The sequence below is a fragment of the Melozone crissalis genome, unplaced genomic scaffold (genome assembly GCF_028551555.1).
Source record: "Melozone crissalis strain CALT ecotype California unplaced genomic scaffold, PUWL_Pcris_2 ptg000120l_1, whole genome shotgun sequence".
Taxonomy (NCBI): domain Eukaryota; kingdom Metazoa; phylum Chordata; class Aves; order Passeriformes; family Passerellidae; genus Melozone; species Melozone crissalis.
In genome coordinates, this window is record NW_026535896.1 from 1,858,349 (window position 1) to 1,882,871 (window position 24,523).

Sequence of the window (24,523 nt, forward strand, 5' to 3'; positions counted from 1 at the left end):
GCTCTGGGTTGTGCCAGTGGAGCCTTGACAAATTCCATGCAAAATGGCTGAGTCACTTAAGCAGCTCATTAAATAATTTAAAGGCAAGTTTTACTGGAGGCAGGAAAGTTCTTCCCCAAATCCACTTCCTTCGATTTATGAGTCTGGAGTACGTTAATCAACACAAGCTGGTGCTGCATCCCAGAAGGGCACAGACTGTGGGGAGGGTTTGAGGGACATGGGATATAGGATTTGATGGATTGGGATGCCTCTGTGGAAGGTTTAAAGGACATGGGATAAAGGATATGGTGGAGTGGGATCCCCACATGAAGGAACATGGGATATAGGATTTGATGAAGTATGATCCTTGTGTGGAAGGTTTAAGGGACATGGGATATGGGATAAGAAGTGTGATCCCCACATGGAAGGTTTCAGGGACATGGGATAGAGGATTTGATAAAGTGTGGTCCCTCTATGGAAGGTTTAAGGGACATGGGATATGGAATAAGAAGAAGTGTGATCCCCACATGGAGGGTTTGAGGAACATAGGATTTAGGATTTGATGTAGTGTGTTCCCTCTGTGGACCAAGGATCCCGAGCCATGGGGCAGCTGACAAGCTTGGGTGCAGTGATTATCCGTGTTCAAATCAAGGGACACCAGGAATCCTCAAGGTGGGGCACATAAACCTGGAAAGTGCAAGGACAACTCGTCCTTCCCCTTTCCCATCTGTCCAACAGAGGATATTATTAGTATTAGTATTAGTATTAGTATTAGTATTAGTATTAGTATTAGTATTAGTATTAGTATTAGTATTAGTATTAGTATTAGTATTAGTAGTATTATTTCGTTTTATAGCTTGAAATGGGACACTGAGGTGAGACCTCCGGCCCGCTGGGGGGCGCTGTGTGGAGGCCGCAGGGAAGCGGAAGCGCGGGCGGAAGCGGTGGCGGTGCCGGCGGAGGGCCCGGGCGGTGAGTGCGGCCCGAGGCTCCCGGTGTGCCGCGTTCGGCCCCGCGCTCCCGGCACCTGCGGGCTGGGTGCCCTGCTCGGGAAGGGGTCTGGGCGGTGGGGCTTGAGGTACGCGGTGAGGGACCCGTCCCCGTGCGCGGTGAAGGGTCCGTTCAGTCGCGCCGCTGTGGATAGCCGATCACGGGTCCCGGTTTGCTGGGCTCTGTCAGCCCCAGAGGGACTGGGCTTGGCGGAATCCGTGCCTCTCCCCGGTGCCTGGTAAGGGCTCGGCTGTGCCCAGCCCCAGCGCTCGGCGAGGGCCTGGCCTGGGGGACTCTGCTCTGTCTCAGTGCTTGATGCGGAGCCCGGTGTGGGGGCCCGGGAGGCAGCGCCGCAGAACCCACTCAGGGTTCCCGGTGTGCGGGACTCTGCGAGCCCCGCTGTCCGCTGAGGATCCCGGTCTGGGCCTTCTGACCCAGCCCAGGCAGGGCTCCGGACCCGCTGGGCTCTGAGCGCCAGTGCCCGCTGAGGTTTCGGGGTGGTTGAGCCCCCGATCCCTGCTCGAGCAGCCCAGGCCGGGCCCTGCCGAGCCCGGTGAGGTTCGAGCCGTGCACCCTTGCCCACCCTCCCGGCTGTGACAGCCGCTGCCCGCCCCGCCATGCCTGCCCGCGGTCCCTCGGGGTCCCGCCGGCCGCTGCTGGCCCTGCTGGTGGCCCTGGGCTGGCTGCTGGCGCTGCAGCTGCTGCTGGACCTGCGGGCGCTGGGGCTGCTGTGCGGGGCGCTGGCCGTGCTGGGCGGCTGGCTGGGCCCCCCGGCCCTGCTTCCCCGCGGCCGCCGCCTGCGCCTGGAGCGCTTCGTCAGCTCCCTGCGGACCCCGGCCGGCAGCCCTGCGGACGAGGCCCGCCTGGAGAAGGAGATCGCCAGCACCGTCCGCAAGGTGGTGCGGGACTTCGTGGCCTCGTGGTACCGCACGGTGAGCAGAGAGCCGGCCTTCGAGGCCGAGGTGGAGAGAGCCATGCTGGGGCTGGCCGCGGAGCTGCGGCGGCGGATGAGGCGGGTGGATAGGCGAGCGCTGGCCCGCCGCCTGCTCCTGCTCTGCGGGCAGCACCTGCAGAGTTTCCTGCAGGCTCGGGATGCCCTGAGGGCCGACCCCAAGGGCGGCCGGACGCTGTGGAAGGAGTACAGCCGGCTGGCAGGGCCGCACCCCGCGCTGCTGAGCCCCGCGGCCGAGGTGGGCTGTGCCCGCGCCGCCGTGGACGCGCTGCTGCGGGCGCTGGTGCCCTGGCCGCACCTGGAGACACGGACGGGACGTTTCGTGGTGGTGGAGCTGGTGGCCTGCAACGTGCTGCTGCCGGCCATCAGGAAGATGTCCGATCCCGACTGGATCAACCTCCTGCTCATTGGGGTGTTTTCCAAGAAGCCCCGGGGTGGGAAGCCCCACCCTGCACCCCCAGTGCCGGATTCCTTGCCTTTCCCGGCACAGACGGACGCTGCTCCCGCCGGGCTCTCCCCGTCCCCGAGGGCTGCCGAGGGGCTCAGGAGAGAGGCAGGGGCTGCTGGAGAGGAGGGAGAGGAGGCGAGCAGGTCATGCCATGCAGAGGAACCCTTCCTGCGCCCCCAAGCTCTGGGATCCCTCTTCCCCTGTGACGGTTTGGAGCTGGAATCCCCCGCGCCTGACGTGGGGCAGGATGTGGAGCTGCTGGCTCCTTCCCCCGCTGGAGAGCTCCTTGATGAGCCCCCCCAGGACCCTCCTGTGCCAGAGGGAGCACCTGCCTCGGAGGATGGCACAGGGGACCTGGACCACGGCCCTGGCCCCAGCTCGGATGCTGGCCTGCTTCCCACCTCTGCTTTGAGCTCCTGCCCTGACATCCAGATCGAGCCAGCGGCTGAGAAGGAGGAGGAAAGCCCAGCTGTCCCCAGGAGGTTCTCCTCACAAAGACCTTCCAGCCTGGGGAAAGATCTGGGCACAGCAGAGGGCCCAGCACCATTTCCCCCAGAGCCTGGGCAGAGCCTGCCCCTGCTGTCATCCTCCCCAACAGCTTCCATGAGCACCTTCAGCTTCGAGCCCCTGAGCAGCCCCGAGGGGCCGGTGGTCATCCAGAACCTGCGGATCACCGGGACCATCACTGCCCGGGAGCACAGCGGGACTGGCTTCCACCCCTACACCCTGTACACCGTCAAGGTAAGGGCTCTCCAGGTACTCAACCCCTTCCCACATCCCTGCCACTGCCTGAGGACTTGCTCTGTGTGGGTCTGAACAATAAATTTTGTCAGTGCCAGTGCCCCCATGAAAATATATTCTCCCTAGTTTCTGCTGTGAGATGTGACCAGAAAGATGTGACTTTTAACTCCCTGTGTTCTCAGAGGTGTATCCGTGTCCTCAGTGGCCACACCAGGGGCCAACATTCAAATTTCAGCACTGATTGGTTTCACCACAAATTCCCAAAAAACTCACTTCCTTTTCAAACCAGGACAGTCTGGTGGTGGGAAATATCAGGCACTGTGGCTGTTTGGGATTTCTGTGGGGCTGGTTGAATCTTTTCTTTTCCTGCTTTTGTTCCATCATGATTGCTTCCTTCCTCTTCAGGGAAGGGTTGACTGAGGAATTGCTGGGTGGGGACTGAGAAGGAAGCAGGGCCGTTGTAGGATGTGTGAGGATGATGCCTTTGCCTTCCTCCTCAGTATGAGACAGCCCTGGAAGGCGAGGCGGCGGGCAGCCTGCAGCAGGTGGCTTACCACACCGTGAACCGCCGCTACCGCGAGTTCCTCAACCTGCAGACGCGGCTGGAGGAGAAACCGGAGCTCCGCAAGTTCCTGAAAAGTCAGTGCCTGCAGCAACCCTCCGAGAAAATCCTTCTCCCTCTCTCCTTGTTCCTCTGCACCCGGGGCTTCCTGCCCTGCTCATGCAGCTCTGGATGCTGGGCTGTGTTTCCTGCCCACATCCTCCAGTGCTCTGTGCAGAGCTGGCTGGAGGAATGATTTATCTCTTCTGGAATTTTAAACCATTCCTCTTCCCATTCCACAACAGTTGGCTTTACAGTTTTGCACCATAACAATGCATATAAACACTGGTGTCTGTGTATTGCCTTGGGCTGATGCCAGGCAGTGTGTGGGGATGGCCTTAATCATTAGAGCGTTCAGGTTTTAATAAAGGCTAAAATCTGTATTTAGATTTTAAAATTTTAATTTTAAATTTTTAATTTTTTTTTATTTTAAGAACTAAAAGTCTTTTAAATTAAAGTTACTGTGATTTTGCAGTTGTCTCAAGCTTGCCTGTGGGTTTGTTTCCTTTGTAGACATCAAAGGACCAAAGAAACTGTTCCCTGATCTGCCATTTGGAAACATGGACAGCGATAAAGTGGAAGCCAGGAAAAGTCTGCTGGAATCTTTCCTGAAGGTGAGATGTTTGTGTGCTCCTGTGAGCTACAAGCAGAGCGGAGGACAGCTTTGTGCAGACAGTGGAGCAGACCCTGTCTCTTCCACATTACACAATCAGGCTGGGAACTTGACTTGGAAATGATCTGAATCTCCATCTGTCCTTGCAGCAATTGTGTGCAGTCCCTGAGATTGCAAACAGTGAGGAGGTGCAGGAATTCCTGGCCCTCAACACCGATGCCAGGATCGCCTTTGTCAAGAAGCCCTTCGTTGTGTCCAGGATAGACAAGGTGGGAAAAATGGGGAGCTGCTTACCTGAGCCCTTTCCAGTTGCCCCCAGGGATGCTCCGTAGACTTCAGTGTCTCCTAGGAGCCAAAACTCTTTCTTTGGAGCTGGGCTTAGCTTGCCCAGAAACCCATAAAATGTCAGAGTTTGTGTTAAAGAACCTATTTAATAGAAAATCCAGTGCAAATCTCAAAAATCCTGATGTATGTAAGTAACAGGGGTCAATGCAGTAATTAAAGGCAGTAATAATATCCTTGTCTTCAGGATAGACAAAGTGGGAAAAATGGGAAGCTGCTTACCTGAGTCCTTTCCAGCTGCTCTCAGGGATGCTCCCTAGGCTTCAATGTTTCCTAGGAGCCAAAACCCTTTCTTTGGAGCTGGGCTCAGCTTGCCCAGAAACGCATAAAGGGTCAGAGTTTGTGTTAAAGAACCTATTTAATAGGTTCTGTCTATTTAATAGAAAATCCAGTTCTTTCTATTTAATAGAAAATCCAGTGCAAGTCTCAAAACTCCTGATGAGTGTAAGTACCAAGGATCAATGCAGTAATTAAAGGCAGTAATTAAAGGCTGGCTTTGCAGATTGTTGTCAATGCCATCGTGGACACCTTGAAGACGGCGTTCCCCAGGTCAGAGCCCCAGAGCCCCACGGAGGATCTGAGTGAGTCAGAAGTGGATGGGAAATCCCAGACAGACGGGAAGAAAAGCAAGTAAGGGCTCCCTCAGCTTTGCAGGACAAGGGATTAATGCACAAACTGAGCCCATGGTGGGGAAGAACTGACTTGGGGCTTTATGTGTTGGTTAGTAAATTCTGTGTTGGGTAGTAAGTTCTGTTCTGAAGCTGAATTACTTCCTCCTTCCCTTGCTGAACACAACTATTTGAGCTGCAGTTTATCTAAAGGGTTTCCCAGCAATGCTCAGGTTTCCACACAAGGTAGGTTTCTTCCTAAAGGAGCTCTGAGGTGCTGCCATTTGCCAGCAGAGACTCTAATGGTCCTGAGGAATTGCTTTTTAACCTTAAATATATGCAGGGAGTGATTGCAAAATACAGCTGTAAATTATCTACCTGAAAGTCCCCTCCTGCCTCTCCCGTGTGTTCCAACAGTGGCTTTGCCCAGAAAACATTTAAATAGCTATTTATAAGCAATATTTAAAATTGTTTCATGTATGTTCCTCACCAAATGTTGGTGCTGCTGACAGTGCCCAGTCTCATTGTGATTGTCTCATTAGTGGTTCTTCCCTCACCAAGGAAGGGAAGGTTTCTGCACAAGTATGGCTTTTTCTTTCCAAAAAGTGATGTTTTGCTGGAAAAAGCTGCTTTGGACAGAAAGACAAACTCAAAAAGTACAAGTTTGGAACCATTTTGGCTGAAAAGGACATTCCTTAATGATAAACAGGCTATTTTACAATTTGTCCCAAAAATCCCAATGTCCTTTCGTATCTTTCTTTTTGTCAATGTTTATAATTAGATTTCACAATCCTGCTGAGTCTATTTCATCTCAGAGGCTTTTCTGAACACTTCCCTGTGTGTGTTGCAGTGCTCACACCTTGCTGACATCTGCCTACATCTCCTTATCAGCTTCTGTGTAACAGCTCCTTGTGGAATGCTGGAAAACCTTGGCTCAGCTCAGGTGTATGTGAGGAAAACTGCTTTACAGCTTTTGTTGTTGGTTTCACTACCAGCTCTGAGTTATCCTGGAGGCAGATGCTTTTTATGAACCACTTCAGGTCTAATCAGATATCTTAGCTTGCATGTGGACAGCAGGAACAGGTCATGGGGCTTGGCTGAGGCTGGAAAACTCATGACTCACAACTTGCAGGGAAAACTGACTGTGCCATGGCTCTGCTTTCCAGGTCCAGGCTGAGGTTCTCATCCAGTAAAATCACTCCAGTGCTGAGTGTGAGTGAAGCTCATGACAGGATCGTGTACTCCATCAGGGAGGGCAATGCTGTAAGTTCAGATCCTCTTGTAATCCTTTCACAACCCCAACCACTGCCCTGTTTGGGAATAATCACCATCCACCAGGGCTGTGGCTGCTGCAGCCTTGTTGCCACATGCCAGCTCTTGGCAGAAGGACAGTGAGCACTCCTGGCTGTGCTGTTGGCTACACCTGGGTGCAAACCAGGAGGTGGGAGGCTGTCTGGGCCCTGCAGACCCCAGGCTCTGTGGCACTAACACACTTTTGCAGGTCTCTGGCACCCTGTCTCTGGCTGCTATGGAATCCTTCATCCAGAAGCAGGAGAAGCTGCTGGAAGCAGTCCCCAGCAAAGCTCCTGAAGGCCAGGGAGGCAGAGAAGCCAAGGAGATCTCTGTGCAGGAAGAAATGGATGGGCTGAGCAGAGCAGAGCAGGAAGGACAGCCAGACACTGACTCTGGTGAGCTCAGCCTCTCTCAGTGTTTGAATTTCTCCCCCTCGGTACCACAGCAGCTCCAACATCTGCAGGTTCAGCTTGAAAAGTCTTCAGGACCTGCTCTCCTGAAGGGAAAAGCAAATTAGGTTTTCCAGTGCTGTTTGGTGATTGCTCTGGGCATTGTGGCTGCTGGGAGCAAGTTGGGTTTTGGCTCAGTTGTGTCACTGCCCATCTTCACCTTGGTGTGCTCAGCAGTCACTGCACAAAGAGGTTTCTTAAGGACATGCTGCTTAAACTGGCAATGTTCTAAAATCAAGCTCTTACAAACTAAAAATGGGCCAAATCACAGTTTCTTGGTAGTCTCCGGTTAGCCTTGATATGTCTATACTATAAAAGGACCTCTGAGATTAAGTTCAGATAGATTTGATGGGAGTGGCACAAAATGTAATCTCAGTTCAAGGAATGATGTTCTCTTTCTGCTTCTAGAAGCCTCCTCTGAAGCACAGGGCTGCCCCACAACAGTTACAAGATTATCCTAAACACATGCAAAAATATGTTCCCCAATCTTTTTTCTTGGAATAGCTGAGCTGTATCAACTGGAACTTCCCAAAAAACTTGTCTCCAGTGTTTCAAGTTTGGCAAGCTCTGACTGAAAGCACGTGTTTGTGATAGGATAGGCCTGGTGTTCTGAAACCCAGCCTGTGCTACCAGCTTTGCCTGTCATCTTGGAACACATGTCCCTGGTTCTGGGGAAGCAGGACTGGAGTTGGAGGCCAGGGTTGTGCACAGAGCAGGCCAAGTTAGCTGAACTCTGAGGGAAATGGAATGTCAGTGATCTCAAATGCTCACAGATCTGGGATGCTTCAGGCTGGGCTGGCAGGGTGAGGAAAACAAATGTCTGGATAAAAAGGCAAAGCCATGTCCATATCTGCTCATGGAGTGACTTCTGGGAAGTGGTTGGCCAGCAGCTCTCTGAGGAAGAGGATTTGGATGCTGTGGGAATAAACAGCTTGTGAGGATGCTCCCTGTGTGAGCTCCAGACTGCACTGGGAAGTCTCAGGGGGCAAAGCAAGTGGGCAGTAACTTATGCATGGCCCAGAGCAAGAGGTGCCAAGTGCCCTGTATTTTCCAAGTGAAATCCTGGAATTAATTAGTCCAGCTTTTAGGAAGAGGAAGAGCAGAGGAGTGGGGTCCACAATCCCTCTTCCCTTTATTTCCCATAGTAAATTTTAAGTGTAAATTGTCTCTGTAGACAGAGAGGTTGGAAGATGAGGCTGAGGGGAGCCAGATTAGGAAAAGCTGCTGCACAGGATCTCACCTGGACAGCAGAGCCGAGGCAGCAGCCTCAGGCCGGGGTGGTGGCCTGGGAGTGGCTGTCTGGGGCAGTTTTGTGGCGCATCAATGAGCTTGTTCAGCACAACACCTCAGGGCCAAACAGCATGAAAGTAATTCCTTAGTGAGTAGAAACTGTTTTTGCTGAAGGCTCTGACATCCCCCTGAGGATCAGAGGGGGGTTTGGTGTCCCAGGTCTGTGACAGCAGAGATATTCGGGTAGGTGTGGGTTTATGTTTTAACTGGTAAATCTGGTTTATCCAGATGTGTTTCATCCCCCTTCCTGCCAAGCCTGGGATCTGCCACACGATGGCAGCCCACAGCCACCAACAGAGCCTGGTGCCTGGAAAACTGCTGGGAGAAGGGAAAGAAATGGGCAAAAACAGGATGAGAGTCCTCAGCAATGCACCTTATCCTGGCTACAGCCACCACCTGCTCTGTCACCTGTTTGGGGCACATGGACTGGGATTTGATAATCCCACTGTTTAATTGAGAAGGAACTGAGCCTTTGGTGCAGCCCTTGGTGGGAGACTGGGGCTGCCCGGATGAGGTGGAAACCAGAGTGAGGAGGGCAGGTCCCAGGCTGGCTGGGCTGCAGCAGGTCATTGTGAGTGGACAAAGGGCCAGGCTGGGGAGAAATGAATGAGTTTGGGATGATGCTTGTCACCAGATTTGCCCTGAGGTGGTTTCTTCATCTGCCCCTCCTCTTCCTCCCAGCAGACTCCGAGACAGCTTTGGCTGACCTGGCCCTGGACGTGCTCCGTCTGGTGCTGGTGGATCACTGGGGCTGGCTGTGCACAGAGAACATCCAGAAGGTTTTCAACGTGCTCTTTGGGACCCTTGTTCAAAGGTAAGGCCAGAGTGAGCAGCCTGGCTGCTCTGTGAGAGGCATTCCCTTTGGAGTCACAGCTGGAATGGAGCTTGTGCCTGACTGCAGATAAATGCTGTGTGTGCACCAAACACCAAAGTTCTGTAAAGCAGGTGCTCCATGAATGTGGAGTAAACACCTTAGAGATCTGCACCAGGAGCTGTTTTCTTCATGAGCAGCTCTAATGGGCAGCCTCCTGTCCCTTGAAATCAGGGAAAGGGAAGATCCAGCCCTGGGAGTGGGAGTCTTGGCTCATGCAAGGGCAGCAGTGCCCAGCTCTGGGGCTCTCTGGGGAGGATTGGCCTCCTGTTCTGTGCTGCCGTGGGCTTCAGCTTGTTCCTTCTGCAGAAGTGGAATAAACAGGCCCAGGGAGCAGTGACTGTCAGTGACAGCTCAGAGTGTGGTCCTGTTCTCACTGCTGCATCCCTCTGCTCTGCCTGTGCCTGGGGCAGGGACCCACACATGGAGCAGGGACAGGCTTCCTTTCCAGCTGGGGTGCACTTGCCAAGCCTTCCTGGGGCCAGGGCCTCTGGGTGGTAAGGCTTCAGGCCAAGACACACAAACAGAGAATTCCTGTTTTTTGGTGTAGGTTGGTGACTATCACTAGCTGAGGATGTGGTTTTTTTACAGCACAAGGAAAGCCTTCCCTGAAGGGCTTGGGAGAGTCTTAGAGCAGTGCTTTTCCCACTGCTGTGCCCTTTCTTTTCCTGCAGGCATCCAGAGCCAGCATCAGAATGTGCAGGGCAGCTCATTATAACAGAGCTGGTAACCTGAGCTGCCCTCAGCAGAGATTGCCAAAGTGCTTTGAGGTCAGGGACTGCTGCCTTCAGTCCTGGTCTGTTCCTTCAGTGGCAGGAGGTGGGGGCTGCTCCCACTTCTCCAGAATGGGCTCTGGCCTCTTGGGACCAAGCTGCAACCCAATCTGTGTGTGTAAGCACAGAGGTATGAGAGCTTCTACAGGCACATCATCACCTCCTAATAAGCTGTGTCCTGGTCACCCAGGGAGCCTGCAGCACCCACACGTGGCATTGGCATTTTCCACTAGAGAAGTTGGGATACACACAGCACATCCTGGAGCTGGGTGGTGGAGGAGCTCCCTGGGTTGTGTGCTTGAAAGAGTGAGGAGGAAGGAGTGAGGAGTTTGTAGCTGCTCCACTTGAACAGGTCAGAGTGAACCCACATGTGCTTCAGGCAGAGCTCTGGCTGGGGGTGATAAGGGGAAGCCCTGGGACTTCTTGGTGTCCCCATCAGTTCAAGGTGCAACAACAACCTCTTGAACAAACCCTGTGTCCGTGCCGAAATCCACATGGCTGGCTCTGCTCTTGTTCTGGGACAATCAGGAATCCCAAGGGACAGGGGAAAGAGCTGACCTGTCACCAGGAGGATGGTGTTGCACCTGGATTGCTGCAGGGAACATTTTCCTCCCAATTCTGCTGCCTGTAGTTACCTCCACAGTGGAGATCTGGGAATGGGGAGCCTTCCTGCAGTTTGCCATTCACCCTGGCCCTGAGGCTTGGACTCATTCCTGGCCCAGGTGGTCACTGCTGTCCTGAGCAAACCAGAAGGTCTCCAGCTCAGACCTGCCTGTCCAGGGACACAGTGTCAATTTGGTTATATTTCTCTTCCATTTAAATATTTACAACTTGATCACTGCTCAGCCAGACCTGGCACTGCCATTCTGGCTGGCACTGTGTCTGGGGACCCTTTACAGGTGGAGAGAGTACCAGAAACTCTTCTGGGAGCATCTGCTCTTCAAGGAATTGATGCTCCTGCCTCTGAGAACAGATAAACAGAGGACAGCAGATGGATTTGGGTTGTGTCTTCTTTGCTGGTCACAAAGTATGAGTGGGCATCATCCCTTCAGGAGATTAGACCTTCCAGTTCCTGCCAGTGGCTGGCTGAGGTGGTAGGGGATGAAAAGGAGGTGTCCTGGCAGTGTTTGGAGGGGCTGCTGCTGGACACTCCTCTGCCAGCTTGTATTTGGAAGGTAGGTGCTGCTCCTGCTGCCCTCTTGCTGCTGCTAGATGAGGATTCTGCTCTGGCATGAGACACTGGGTGCAGAGTGACAGAAATGACCATAAACCAACAAAACTCACCCCAAGAACAAGATCCAGCTTCTCCCAGGAGCCAGTCCCCACTTCTTGGAGGACTTTCTGCCTTGGGCTGGCAGTGCTCAAGATGATTCAGATGATTGATTCATTGTGCTCACAGATGAATGCTGTGAGCACACTGTTACTGATGGTGGGGCCTCCTGACCTGCTCCATTCCCTGTTCTGTGCAAGGAGCATCCGACCATGCTGCTCCTTCCCTGTTCTGTGCAAGGGGCATCCCAGCACTGCTCCTTCCCTGTTCTGTGCAAGGGGCATCCCAGCACTGCTCCTTCCCTGTTCTGTGCAAGGAGCATCCAACCATTCTGCTCCTTCCCTGTTCTGTGCAAGGAGCATCCCAGCACTGCTCCATTCCCTGGTCTGTGCAAGGGGCATCCCAGCACTGCTCCTTCCCTGTTCTGTGCAAGGGGCATCCCACCATGCTGTTCCTTCCCTGTAATGTGCAAGGAGCATCCCAGCACTCTGCTCCATCCCAGCACACTGCTCCCTTCCTGTTCTGTGCAAGGAACATCCCAGCACTGCTCCTTTCTCCTTTCTGTGCAAGGACCATCCCAGCACACTGCTCCTTCCCTGTTCTGTGCAAGGAGCTTCTCTCCTTTCTGTGCAAGGACCATCCCAGCGTTGCTCCATTCCCTGTAATGTGCAAGGACCATCCCAGCACTCTGCTCCTTCCCTTTCTCCCCAGCAGGGCTGGCTGCAGCCAGGCCCATCAGTCTCCCTGCCTGTCAGGCCGGTGGCAGTGGGACAGGAAGGCTCCATGACCGAATAAGGGATTGTTGAGGAAAGGGCGGCCGCGTGTGCGAGCCGGGTCTGCACTGAGCCCATCCCATTATGTAACAGGGAGTGAGCCTTTTTTGGAGCTGAAAGGAGAGGAGGATGGAGGGGCTGGGAGTGGGAATGACCCTGGGGCCGAGGATTGCTTCCAGCAGCCTCTCAGCGTGCTGGGGCCGTGCCTGTAAACAAACCCCAAACCCTCTGTCCCCTCCCGCCTCTGTCCGGCTCCACTTCCCTCCTGCCCTGCAGGGATCAGCTCCTCTTCCTTCCCCTGGGAGCTGCAACAGCAACCTGCTGGCACAGGGGAGGAGGTGGGGCTGTTCTGGCCTCCTGTGGAAGCATTTGGAGAATCTGGGTGCTTTTTAGAGCCTTGTGAGCCAATGAGGTGTTAAAAATAAGCAGCAAACACACGAACCGCGCATGCTGTGACCCCACACCCTGCTGGGACCCCGCACCCTGCCCTCAGTTGTCCCCACAGTGGCCACAGGTCTGGGTCTGCCAATGCCCTGCAGAGCTGGGCACAGTGCTGAGGCTGCTGGGACCCCACACCCTGCCCTCAATTGTCCCCACAGTGGCCTCAGATCAGTGTCCTGCAGAGCTGGGCACAGTGCTGGGGCCAGGGTGACAGCCACCACCTCTGCTTTCCAAAGGGGAGTCCCAGCACCCCAATGATGGACCTGGGAGGATTCAAGGGGCAGATCCTGGTCTGTCAGCTTTTCCTGGCTCCTTCTCTTGCAGCACAACAGCAAGCCATGGCCACAAAGCACTGAGTGGGGGGAAGGTGTCTCAGCACACCCTGGCTGTCTGTGCCCTGGAACCTGAGCAGGGCTGGGCACAGAGTCTGTGCCAGGCTCGGAAGTGCCTGTCCCTGAAAGGAGCATGTGGAACTACTCAGGCAGCTTTGCTGGTGTCATGTTCCACTGAGCAGGAGTTAAAATAAATGCAAATCATCCCTGCCTTACCCACGAGCTCAGCACTGCTTGGCTTGCTGTGTGCTTTGGGTCATTCCTGTGCTCCTCCATGTCCCCTCATCCCTTGGCCAAACTGGAAGATTTGAGGAGGTGACATTCCAGCCTCTGTGAGCTGTAGGTGGAGAGGCAGAGATGCTTAGAGACTGGCTGCAGGTGGCCATCATGCCTTTGAGAACTGGTTCTTGCAAGTTCATGCTGTCACCTTGGTGTTGGGCTCTGCTGGTGTCAGGCTGAGTGTCACAGGCACTTGTAACTCAAGGAGGTCTGGAGCTTCAGAGAGCTCCTGCCTGGTGCTTTGTTCTGATTTTCTCTTTGGTTTTCTTTGATCTCTGTGCCAACAGAACTGGCACAAAGACCCTTGGCAGCCACCTTGATCCTCTTGACTGAAAAGTGCCACCAGCAGAGTGATGCCTGCCCCTCTTCAGTGTCCCTGAGTAAACCTGGAGCAGCCAAGCAGCCCTGGGAGCACAGTGCCCATGGGCAGGGAGTTCTGCCAGCCGTGGAGGGGCCATGTCTGACAGCTGAGACTGTGCTCCCGCTTCCCTTTGGCTTCCTGGCTGGCAGGTACCACTGCAGCCTCAGGCAGTGCTTGAGTTTTGCTGGCAGGAACGCAATATCAGTGCAGCTGCAGCATCTGAATCCACTCATTCTCCTGGTTTGTTACCTGGGGAGTGGATCTGGGCATGTTTGATGAGGATCTTTGCAGCTGCACACAGAGGGGCTGTGCTGGCAGGCCCAGCTATGTGGCAGCAAAGTCCCTGTTTGTTTTTGTCCCTAAAAACAAGCCTAAAAGCAGCACCAGAATTCTGAGTTAGGGGAACCAACCTCAGGGCATCTTGCTCCTCATTTCTGGGTTTGGCTGTTTGTGTTGTAGCCGTGAGGAGCAGCAGGAACTGCAGCCTGTGGTATGTCAGTAAAAGTGATTTCAGGACTCTGTGTGTCTTGGTGTGTATATGCAAAGTAAATAAAATCAGCTTGGAAATGGGCCTCGATTCAGTTGTCTCCAAGCACCTGGAAATTTTGGATCTGGCTTTGAATCTCTGTCCCAAACAAAATTTTTTTCCCCTCTTCTAGAAGCAGCATTCTTCCAAAAACAGCCACTAGAATGAAGCCAGCACTCCATGCTTTGATAATAATTGCAACATTATTCTAACTCTGATTCTGTTTCAATAGTTACACATGCCAGCTTTTTCCCTGCATTTAAAAAAGCTCAACAACTTCCTATTTCAAACAGAACAAAGAAGAAAAGGATTGAGTGGAAGTCATGTCTCCCTGTTGGTTTTAGTTTTCCCTGGTTTTAGAAGGGTTAATAGTGGGTTTATGTATTTTGATTCTGAAGTGGGCTAATGAAGCAATTGTTCCAAGCAGGGTCTGGCTGAGACAGCCTGGCCTCTCCCTGGGGCACCACTGAGAGCTTAATTGGCTCAATAAATACTTGAAGAAGATGTTATCAAAAGCCAGGATGCTTTGTGAAAAATCAAGGGGGTTTGGGGATGATTATTTTAATCACATACCTTTCCCCCCCTTCCCTGAGCCCCAGGGCATCAGAGGAAGATCCAGGCTGGGAAAAGCAATGGTTCATTCCCTGCAGGGTGAAGCCATTGCAGCCCTGCGAGTTTCCATGATTTCTTCATGCAGCAGGTGTGTTTTGAGGGAGCAAGACATGAAATGGCACAGAAATCCCAGCTCCAAGGGGTACTTTCCTCTCTGCAGGGGTGAATGATTGCCTGCAGAACAGAATTGTTTCTTTTCCTTCCTCTCTGCCCCACAGTAAGATGTCCTGCACACCCACATGTCCCTGGGTCAAGCAGGTAGGAAAGGTGGGAAACCAGCCAGGACCAGAATGGGTTGTTTGCCACTCTAAACCTTCACAGGGCAGCAGGAGAGGAACATTTCAAGAAGGAGAATTTGTACAGAAGTTTAAAAGGCCTCAGGATGCTTCATGTCCTTTCATTTATGGAGGTTTTTTTTTCCTGTTTCCTTCCTCAGCACAGGGTTTACCCATGGCCTGGACAAGTGTGAGGTTGCTTTGAAGGTGCTGAGCTGAGCATGCTGCACATGTTTCTGCTGTGTGGAGAAGGTGGATTTAGGCTCAGGTAGCAGGTGCTGAAAGCTGAGCCTCAGGGCAAGAAATATCTATTTGTGTTTTTCAGTTCTTGCTGTACCCACTGCTGCTGCTGCTGCTTCATTTTTACAAGGTTTCCTCAGAAAGGTTTTGCAGTCAAAGCACTGCAGTGTTCCTCCTCTTGAACCCTTGAGTTAAGGATAATCTTGTGCATTATCTGAGGAGGAATCTGGGGAACAAGAGCTGGTAAGGCAGGGATGGTCTGGTGATTAAACACCAGACTTTCTTAATTTCAGAGTCATGCTTGAATGCCTCGTGTTTTCCAGATGTTGCTTTTTTGCTTCAATCCTTTTCACTACGTTGGTCCCAGAGGGCTTTTTGAGCTTCTGCATCTCCACACTGTATTCCTTAGGACAGGGGGGCCATGTTCTGGGGTGGGCAGCACTCAGGGGTGAGCTGGACATGCTAGTTCATGTATATTTGTAGAGCTGTTTGTATTTATGCAGCTAAAGCAGAGCTTTGTTCTCCTCTTTGTCATCTCTGTCATCTTCTAGCCTGGCCTTCAATTTGTGTTTATCTAAATCCTTAAAACCCCTGGGTTTGAGGAAATCACAATTGCTGTTGTTTCAGGTTTCAATTACAGTCAGCATATTTAACTTGACTGTTCCTTAACTGAGGTGATCTCAGTTTTTATCCTCACCTTGATGGACAAAAAGAGCAGGTGGGTGTAAATCTGCAGACTATTACATCTCTTTGTTCATTCTTAGTACATCTTTGATGTCCAGACTAAGCAAATCCAGCCTGTCCTTGCTGAGCTGAGCTCTCTGGATGGTCCAGTTAAGTGAGAGGCTCCAGCCAGGTAAAACCAAGCCCATTTACCCGTCCCTGACTCTCAGCCTGTCTTTCCTCCCTCCAAGGAGCCCAAGGAATGCCAAGGTTTGCACTTCCCAGCCCTTATTTTTCATTCCCAGGCCCTTCTTATCCTAATGGACCTCTTCAGCTGACCTTGGGGCTCCAGCTTGAACCATGGCATTAATTTGGCTCTTTTTTAGCAGTCATTTCATTCCTCCAGCAGCAGCTATTTCAAACAGAGGTGCCTTACAGCATGGACAAGTTATGCCCCCGCAGATTATCTTCCAGGCCTCAGTAGCCTTTGCAGTCTGGCTCTTTGCATTGGGCACTATCAAAGCATTCTGAGCCCAGCAGGTCACTTTATCTATTTCTGAAGTGTAAGGAGATGGTTCTGTGATGGGTTTATTTTTTTCTTTCTTATTAAGGCTATTTCTTCATGAAATAGCAGAATGAAAATAGTAACTCATCAGCCATCCAAAAATAAAAAAAAAAATAAGAGAGGTTCTATTTATGTTTCTTGGTGGATTTATTTCTACCTGAGAGCAGTGTGTAAGTGCTTTCAGTGTGGTACATGAATCTCAAATGCTTAGGCCTTTAATAGCACAAAAATCATCTGTGACCTGCTGGTGAAGGTCAGCTTTGAACCAGCAGATATCTGGAGTTCCTGAGGGGTTAATCCAATCCTGGTGCAGCAAGTCTGCCTGATGGAAAGGTCAATTTGCCATTTTCTGGGGTTTACTCAGGTAGGAATTTTCAATAAAATTGGTGTGACTCTCTCTGAGATGTAACTACAGGTGTGGGAGTTGAGGGGACATTTTTGGGATGTCCTGTGCAGGGCCAGCAGTTGGACTTGACTTTTCTTGTGGGTCCCTTCCAGTTCAAGATATTCTGTGAATTAATTTGCTCCTCACAATTTAAATGCTAGTGCAGCTCTGTGTGTGTTGGAATGGGATGTGTTTCCCCAAAATGGGTGCTGATGTTTGCCTGTGGTTGAGAGGAGGGAAGGGAAACTCTTCATGACAGCTCACTGTGTGCTGAGATTTTCTTTTGAAGCCTCAGCTGTTCTCCCAGAGTGGATTTAGAGCCACATGGACCAGTCTTGACAGTTCTCCTCTATTCGAATCTGAAATGTAAAGAACTCTCAAAACTTTGGGCCTCTAAGCCAAAGCTTGGAATTAAACACAAGATTTGATCTGAGACCTTGGAAAAGGCTTCCAAACTTAAGTGATGTGGATTTATAGTTTAAAACAAAGACACATTAAATTAAGCAGAAGAAAGTTTAGAGTTTTAGAGTTTAAGATATAAAAATAAAAGTAGTTACAAGGGTAAACAAGGAGTTTAGAATGCAGCACTGTAGATTTGTGTGTCATAACCTGATTAGCTAAGAAAGCTTACACTGTAGCATAAGTCCATAAAATGGAATATTTAAAGATTGAGTCAAAAACATAAGTATCCTTGTTACCAGTGTTTTATTAATCAATAAATCCTTAAAAGGTCTTGTAACTAAAGATCTTGTGACCTCCTGAACCATACAGTGAAGATGTGAGCCAAACTCAGCCTTCCTGCCTATGTAGAAGATGAGAAAAGGAACAACATCATCAAAACCAATTCAGAAATCCCATCTCTAACTCATTCAAACTCCTTCAAATCCCCATTCTCCTCTTCCCAGTGCTTTGGAATGGCTCCACTGGCAGAAGGGAGCCCAGAGCAGAGGTGCTTTGGTCTGTGTTCCATTTGCACCTGCCTTTGGTTTCTCCTTCTTTCTTCTCCCATTTCTTGTCTTTTCCTTGTAAACTTTGTGGGTTTGGGTGCTCCTTCCCCTGCTCTCTGAGCACCATGGAGCAAGCTGGTCTCTAATAGGAGCTTGTGTGGAGCTGTGTAGGACCCATGGAACCACTCCCAGATGCTGCCCTCTGCTTCCCAAGGAGGAGAATCCATCCCTGGTGTTTCACAGCTCTGGGAATCCAGACCTGCACGCACTCATCTGCTCCCAGTGTGTGCAGATCCCATTTAGATTGTGAGATCACATTTAGAGGTGTTATTTGGAGGCCTTGTTGCCTAATTCTGGTGGTTTTAGGGACATACAGGAGGTTGGTTGTGTGGGGCCTTCCAGCATTTGTCAGTTCTCAGCTTGCTCTTGAGCTGTCTGGAAACGTGTGCTGTTCTCTGTAGGTTCAACTTTCTCTCTGTTCACTATTTGCCTGATTTTTTTGCTATTTTAGGAACTCTAAGGAAAAAAAAGCTTGCTCTTTGCTTTCTGCAACCTTTTAAAGGCTGGAAAGAGGCTGTTGCTGTAATGAGTTTGGAGTGAATGTTCAGTCTGATCCCCCTTGGTGCAGGGTTGACTCTGCAGCTCTGTCCCCAAGTCTCTGAACTTTTGTTGCTTGTCAGAGGTTTTCTCAGCTAGGAGAGCGGGTTGTGTAAGAAACCATGTTAATGAAAAACCCTGTTAATGAAAATCTGTGTTAATGAAAACTCTTGCCCCTAGAGAAGTCACAGTTTAACACTTTAATTTGCTTGGGAATAGCTGGAGGGTTTACCATGATCCAGAGTGTTAAAATCTGCTGATGGCTGGAGATTAAAACTCTTTTAATTGTATTTCCAACATGGCTTTTCCCAGGCAGGACCAGGATGTGACAGTTTGTCCTCTAAGACAGTGGGAGGTTTGCACCTCTGGCTTTATCTTGCAGCAGCATCCATACTCTGTGTCCATGGCAATGCTGAGCATGAAGGATGTGCTTCCCATTCCCTGAGAGCACTGGGACGCATCACCTCTGTCCCTTGCTCTGAGACATTCCAGCTCTACCACTGCACTGAGATCCTTTTCAGGTTTTTTAAAGTCCTTTGCTTTCCAGCTGGCATTTCCTAGGTGTGCATCTGTCCTAGGGTGATGTTATGATGCTTGTATCCCCTGTTCTGTTTATGCTGGATGCTATTCTGTGCCTTCAAGACTGGCTCTGAAGAGCAAAGCTTTATTTTGTTTTGTTATCAGCCTGCTCACTCCCTCAGTGGTCAGCAGGACACAGAGACAGGGTAGTACATAGTGCAGCTCTTGCTTTTTGCTCTTGCTCCTGCTTTGCTCTTGCTCCTGCTCATTAGTTAGTTTAGATAAGCAGTCTGAATTTTCCCTGGACTGTTTTTTCTTTCCCTTTCTTGGAGCCATTTGAACCTGCTCTGGACTGGGACCTGGGAAACACTGAGAGTTTGCACCTTGTGGCTGCAGCAGCCTTTCCCAGTGGTGGAGGGATTGATTACAGAGTGATCACTCCCAGGAGAGACTTTCTGAATTTATCTTTTTCAGAGCGCTGGCAGAGTGGTGTCACCTGGTATTGTTCCTTTTGTGTGCTGGAGGTGCTGTGCCTGTTAAATAAACAGGTTCTTTCCCCTTCTCTCCAAGGAATCCTTCCCAAACTGGTTGGGCACAGGGGCCATGTGGGTTTGCTTTCTGGAGGGGCCCCTTTAGAGGTTTTCTTCCAAATTTGCCCTAAACCAGGACAGCATCCCTCAAGAATCACTGTTTACACCTCATTCCCTGCTCACTCCTCAGCCCTGTCCCACATGATGCCAACCTGCTTCCTTTGGGTGTTGCTGTTCCCCAGTGCCCAGCTGTGTGGTGAAGGACACCCTTGGCCCGAGTGCCTCTCCCAGGAAGAATGCAGACAGTCTGGCAGAGTGCAGGTTAAATAAAGTTTGCCTTGGCAGGGCTCTTGGCTGTGCTGGGAGCTGCCGGGGCGTAGTGGTGACGGAATTGCAAGCACGAACAGCAGCTGCCAAGAGGAACGGCGCTCCTGGCCCTGCTGGCTGCCTCCTGTCCTCTGGGAATCTTGAAGAACTGGCAGAATCACAGACCTCTTCCCTACCCCAGTGCTGTGCTGACACTCCCAGCTTTGCTCCATGGCCAGTGAGGCCACAGCACCAGCAGTGCAGCACCCTGAGCCTTGCTGAACCTTCCTGTGGGGTTCAACCACAGCCTGTCATAGACACCTTTTATGAAAAATCCTTTCCTTAGGATTTTTCCTCCTGAGAAGCTGACAGGCCTCAAGAACAAAATGTAAACAATGGTTATCTGCTGCTGTGGAATGCAACAGGTGCATCTGGGATTGGTCTCATGGGGTTGTTTCTAATTAATGGCCAATCACAGTCAGCTGGCTCAGACTCTCTGTCCAAGCCACAAACCTTTGTTATTCATTCGTTCTTTTTCTATTCTTAGCCAGCCTTCTGATGAAATCCTTTCTGCTATTCTTTTAGTATATTTTTAATGTAATATATATCATAAAATGATAAATCAAGCCTTCTGAAACATGGAGTCAGATCCTTGTCTCTTCCCTCATCCTCAGACCCCTGTGAACACCATCACACCACTCCTCATGCTGAGGGCAAAGATTTTAGGCCGTGCAAGTTGTGATTGATGGCTGTGCCTTGTGCTGTGACTAGGAAGTGATTTCACATCTGGCCAGCCCTTGAGTGTGGGGGACACATCATCCAGTGCAGCTGCAAACCCCTCTGAGCCCTTCTGAGGAGCTGGAATTTGGGGATTTGCAGGTGGTTACACAGAAAGGGCACAGTCCTGCCCCAGCAGGAGGGACCATCAGCAGTTCTGTAGGATTTGGGATGGGAACAAAAAAATTCTTGGCTGTGAGAGTGTGGTGACCCTGGAGAAGCTGTGGCTGCCCCTTCCTTGGAAGTGTCCAAGGCCAGGTTGGATGGGGCTTGGAGCAACTTGGTCTAGTAGAAGGTGTCCCTGCCCAGGGTGGAATCAGATGAGCTTTAAGGTCTCCAAATCAAACATTTTGGGGATTCTGTTATCTCATTGCTTGCCATCAGTGGATGAAGCAGGACTGGACAGCAGGGCAGCATGGACAGCAGGATGAGAGAGGGGTGAAGCATCAGGATATTCATGTCTTGTCATCCTTGGAGTGTGTTTTGGTCTCCAGCAAAGACATCCTTGGCTGTCTTGGTAGCAGAGGGACTGATGAGAGGAGCAGAGGCTGCCAGAACAGGGCTCGTGTCCTTCCAGTCCTTCCTGGGGTTGTTTGGAGTTCCAGTTCCTCAAGCTCTGTCTGAGATTGTGCTTGGAGATAACTGAGGAGCTTCAGGCCAGTCATATCCCTGAGCTGGGCTTCCTTTAGTCACCAGTGATTCATTTGGGTCCCTGTGATTAGCAGGGTGATGGGGCTCCTTTGCTTATCAGAAACACAGGGAACATATCCCACCCACTCTTGGTGCATGGAAAACTCAGCTAATTAATACTTGTGGAAATCTTTGGTGTACAGACATAAAAACTGCACGTTAACAAACTCAAAGAAGCTGATTTAACCCTCTTGATGGGTGGAAATATCCCAGCTGGCTCCCAAGCTGGACTTTTCCTGACCTTGTGTCTCTCTCTCTGTTCTGCAGGTGGCTGGAGGTGCAGATGGTCACCCTGACCTGCACCCAGCGCTGGGTCCAGTACCTCCAGTTGCTGCAGGAGTCCATCTGGCCTGGAGGAGTCCTACCAGCAGTGCCTAAACCCCCCAGGACAGAGGAGCAGAAGAAGGCAACAGCAGAGCAGGCCCTGCAGAGCCTGATGGGGATCTTGCCCAGTAAGTGTGTCCCAGAGACTTGTCAGCTGCCCTGGGACAGGAAAGCAGCTGGGGAACACTCCAGTGCACTGGGATCTCTGGAAATGTGGTTAAATACAGAGATGGAGGCTGCTCGTGCCAAGGCACTGGGAAACCTTCATGACCCTTGAGGTTTGATGGTTTCCTGCGAGCAAAACCCAGAGTTTTCCAGTTCTGGATAGTTTGTGTAAGGGTTTGGGAGGCAGCCCAGCTCGGAGGGAAGGGATGTGAGTCCAGGCCATGATTCAGTGCTCACAGTCCTGAGCCACCTCACCAAGGCAGGGCTCAGGACAGCTCTGCTCCCACCTGCTGCCAGAGGGTCCCATGGTGAACAAAGCCACCATGCAAAGCCTGTGGCTTTTGCACTGGACTCAAATCCCAGCTGCACTGGATTTCCCTCTCTTGAAGTTTGACACAGGGACCTTTGGCATTAAAGCAGCTGCTGCCTAATCCCTGTGAGTGCAGTCTGAACTTTTAACTCCTTCATGAGTGTAAAGGGCCCTCACTGTCCTTTGGGAATGAAAAAGCACTGCTGGTATGTGCCCTTCCAGCCAGGAATGCTGTCCTGGCACTCCCTGCTCTCCCAGCCCCAGAGCACCATCATGAGCTTTGATTCAGCACCCACCAGGAGAAGGCTGACCTGTGGAAATATTTACTGCCTAAAGCTTTGTCTCCAACACTTCCAGATGTGATCCAAGAAATCCTTGGGACCAGGAAGTGTCAGATGAGCTGGAACCTGGTGCTGGAGTCACTCAGCCAGCCTGTGATCAACAGGTATGTCATTGTGATCTTCACCCTGGTGGGCTCTGAGCCTGTGATCAACAGGTTTGTGATTGTGGTTTTCACCCTGGTAAGCTCTGAGAGCTGTGCTAAACAGGTTTGTGATTGTGGTCTTCACCCTGGTGGGCTCTGAGCCTGTGATAAACAGGTTTGTGATTGTGGTCTTCACCCTGGTGGGCTCTGAGCCTGTGATAAACAGGTTTGTGATTGTGTTCTTTAGCTGGTGGGGTCTGAGAGCTGTGATAAACAGGTTTGCGATTGTCTTTACACTGGTGGACTCTGAGCCTGAGATAAACAGGTTTGTGATTGTGGTCTTCATCCTGGTAAGCTCTGAGCCTGTGCTAAACAGGTTTGTGATTGTGTTCTTCACCCTGGTGGGCTCTGAGTCTGTGATAAACAGGTTTGTGATTGTGGTCTTCACCCTGATGGGCTCTGAGAGCTGTGATAAACAGGTTTGTGATTGTGGTTTTCACCCTGGTAGGCTCTGAGAGCTGTGCCCAGGGTTTTGCCAGTGCTGCTTGGCACCAAACACCCAGTTTATTATCCCAGTCTTATATCAGGGGACATCTGCATGTCTGGCTGCAGGTTATTAAGCCAGTCATGTTAATTACGTTGTTCGGTCTGCTTAGTTAGTGGATGTCAGGGAAGTAAGACAGATCCTGGTTTAGTTTGGTTCTGGAGGAGCTGCAGGTCTGTGCAGGGGGTGTTTCTGTCTATTCCCAGTGCTGTGAGTCTGGAAGGGAAGGATTTGGTGATGGAGAGCAAAGAAATGAGGGTCAGAGTGGACATCAGGAGGTATTTCTTCACTAAAAGGATTGTTAAACATTAAAAGGGCTGCCCAGGATGGTGTTGGAGTTTCCATCTTCTGAGGGTCCAGGGAACAACAGTATGTGGCACTCAGTGCTCTGGGCTGCTTGACAAGGTGGGGATTGATGATCTCAGGGGTCTTTTGTGTCTTCAGGGATCCTGTGATCCTGTTAAACACATGTTTTGCTCCAGAAGATGCATTTGTGTTTTCTGTGCTGCTCAGCAACTTCCAACACCCACTGGTTTGGGGGAGGTGAAAAAAAGCTGAACCACCTCTGGAAACATTTCTCTGGGGGCCTGATATTGTTCCTCTCTCCCCTGGAGCATTGGAACACACTTTCCTTGTGCTGAGCTTTGCCTCCCACGCCCTGCCCAGCCTAAGCTTTGTGTTTTTTCCATTCCAGGCACCTGGTGTTCTGCCTCCTGGACATTCTGCTGGAGTTCTTGGTTCTGAAGGGCTCCAGCAAGGAGCCTGAGGCTGCAGCTGCCACACCATGTGCCTGCAGTGGCACAGACAAAGGTGTCCCAGCACTTTAACCAGCCTGGTGCCCCAGCAGTGGAGGAGAGAAGCAGCCACAGGCATGGAGTGTTGGATTTTCATCCTTTACTGAACGTGCCTGGGAGCTTCCTGGAAGGAATTTCTCCAGCCAGTGCTAAGTGAAGCTGCTTCCAGGCTTCTCTGTGTCAGCTGGGTGGTGGAGCAAACCCAGAGGTGCTGTGCAGCATCTGTTCCATTGCTGACCTGATGGGGAGCCTGCAATGAACCAGCCTGACCAGCTGGAGAAGGAACCACAGACCCTTCTGAACATCTCTAACATCTGCAGGAGATCTGCTTTTGTGGCTCCAGGGTCCACCTGGCACTGAGAGTTGGTGTGCTGGCATCTGCTGCTGAATGTTTCTGCAGGACAGGGAAGGGCTGCAGGGCTGTCCCTGCTGTCTGAGCAGCCTGCCCTGCACCAGCTGTGTCCCCAGAAGGAAGATGGGGAAAGGATGGAGTGTGGAGAAGTCCTGGAGTGTGGAGATGTCCTGAAGTTCAGCATCCAACTGCCCAAACACCTGGGAGGTGAGAGCAGGGCCAGAGGTGCTGCCCTGCCTTAGGGACAGAGCTCAGCTGCTTCTCCCTGCTCTGGTTCTCAGTAGGTGCAGGCAGGCTGGGATCCTGGCAAAGAGACCCTCCCCAGGCTAGGGAGGAGTGCTGGCTTGGCTGGACTTTAGGACTTGTTTATATTGTGCTTTCTGAGTCACCTTTTAGTCCCTGGGACAGTCACCTGGAAGGCACAGGCCAAAGGAGCTGAGCCATGTGGGACAGCAGCAAATCAGCTCCCACCCAAACCTGGCTGTCACAGGAAGCTCTGGGAGAGGAATGAGGAGCCCAGGGGAATCCTGGATGTGTGTCAGGGACAGGCAGTGGGTTAGAGCTGGGAGCAC

General features: G+C 51.5%; 1 protein-coding gene across 1 annotated transcript; it reads left to right on the forward strand.

The window, feature by feature from the left end:
• The first annotated feature begins 1,516 nt into the window (after positions 1-1,516).
• On the forward strand, positions 1,517-24,489 carry SNX19 (sorting nexin 19). The gene is made up of 11 exons (XM_054292948.1): positions 1,517-3,110; positions 3,611-3,749; positions 4,225-4,325; positions 4,474-4,593; positions 5,169-5,296; positions 6,441-6,537; positions 6,776-6,962; positions 8,991-9,120; positions 21,306-21,490; positions 22,195-22,282; positions 23,500-24,489. Exons 1-11 carry the CDS (start codon positions 1,587-1,589, stop codon positions 23,630-23,632), a joined length of 2,832 nt encoding a protein of 943 aa, XP_054148923.1. The 5' UTR covers positions 1,517-1,586; the 3' UTR covers positions 23,633-24,489.
• Positions 24,490-24,523: the final 34 nt, after the last annotated feature.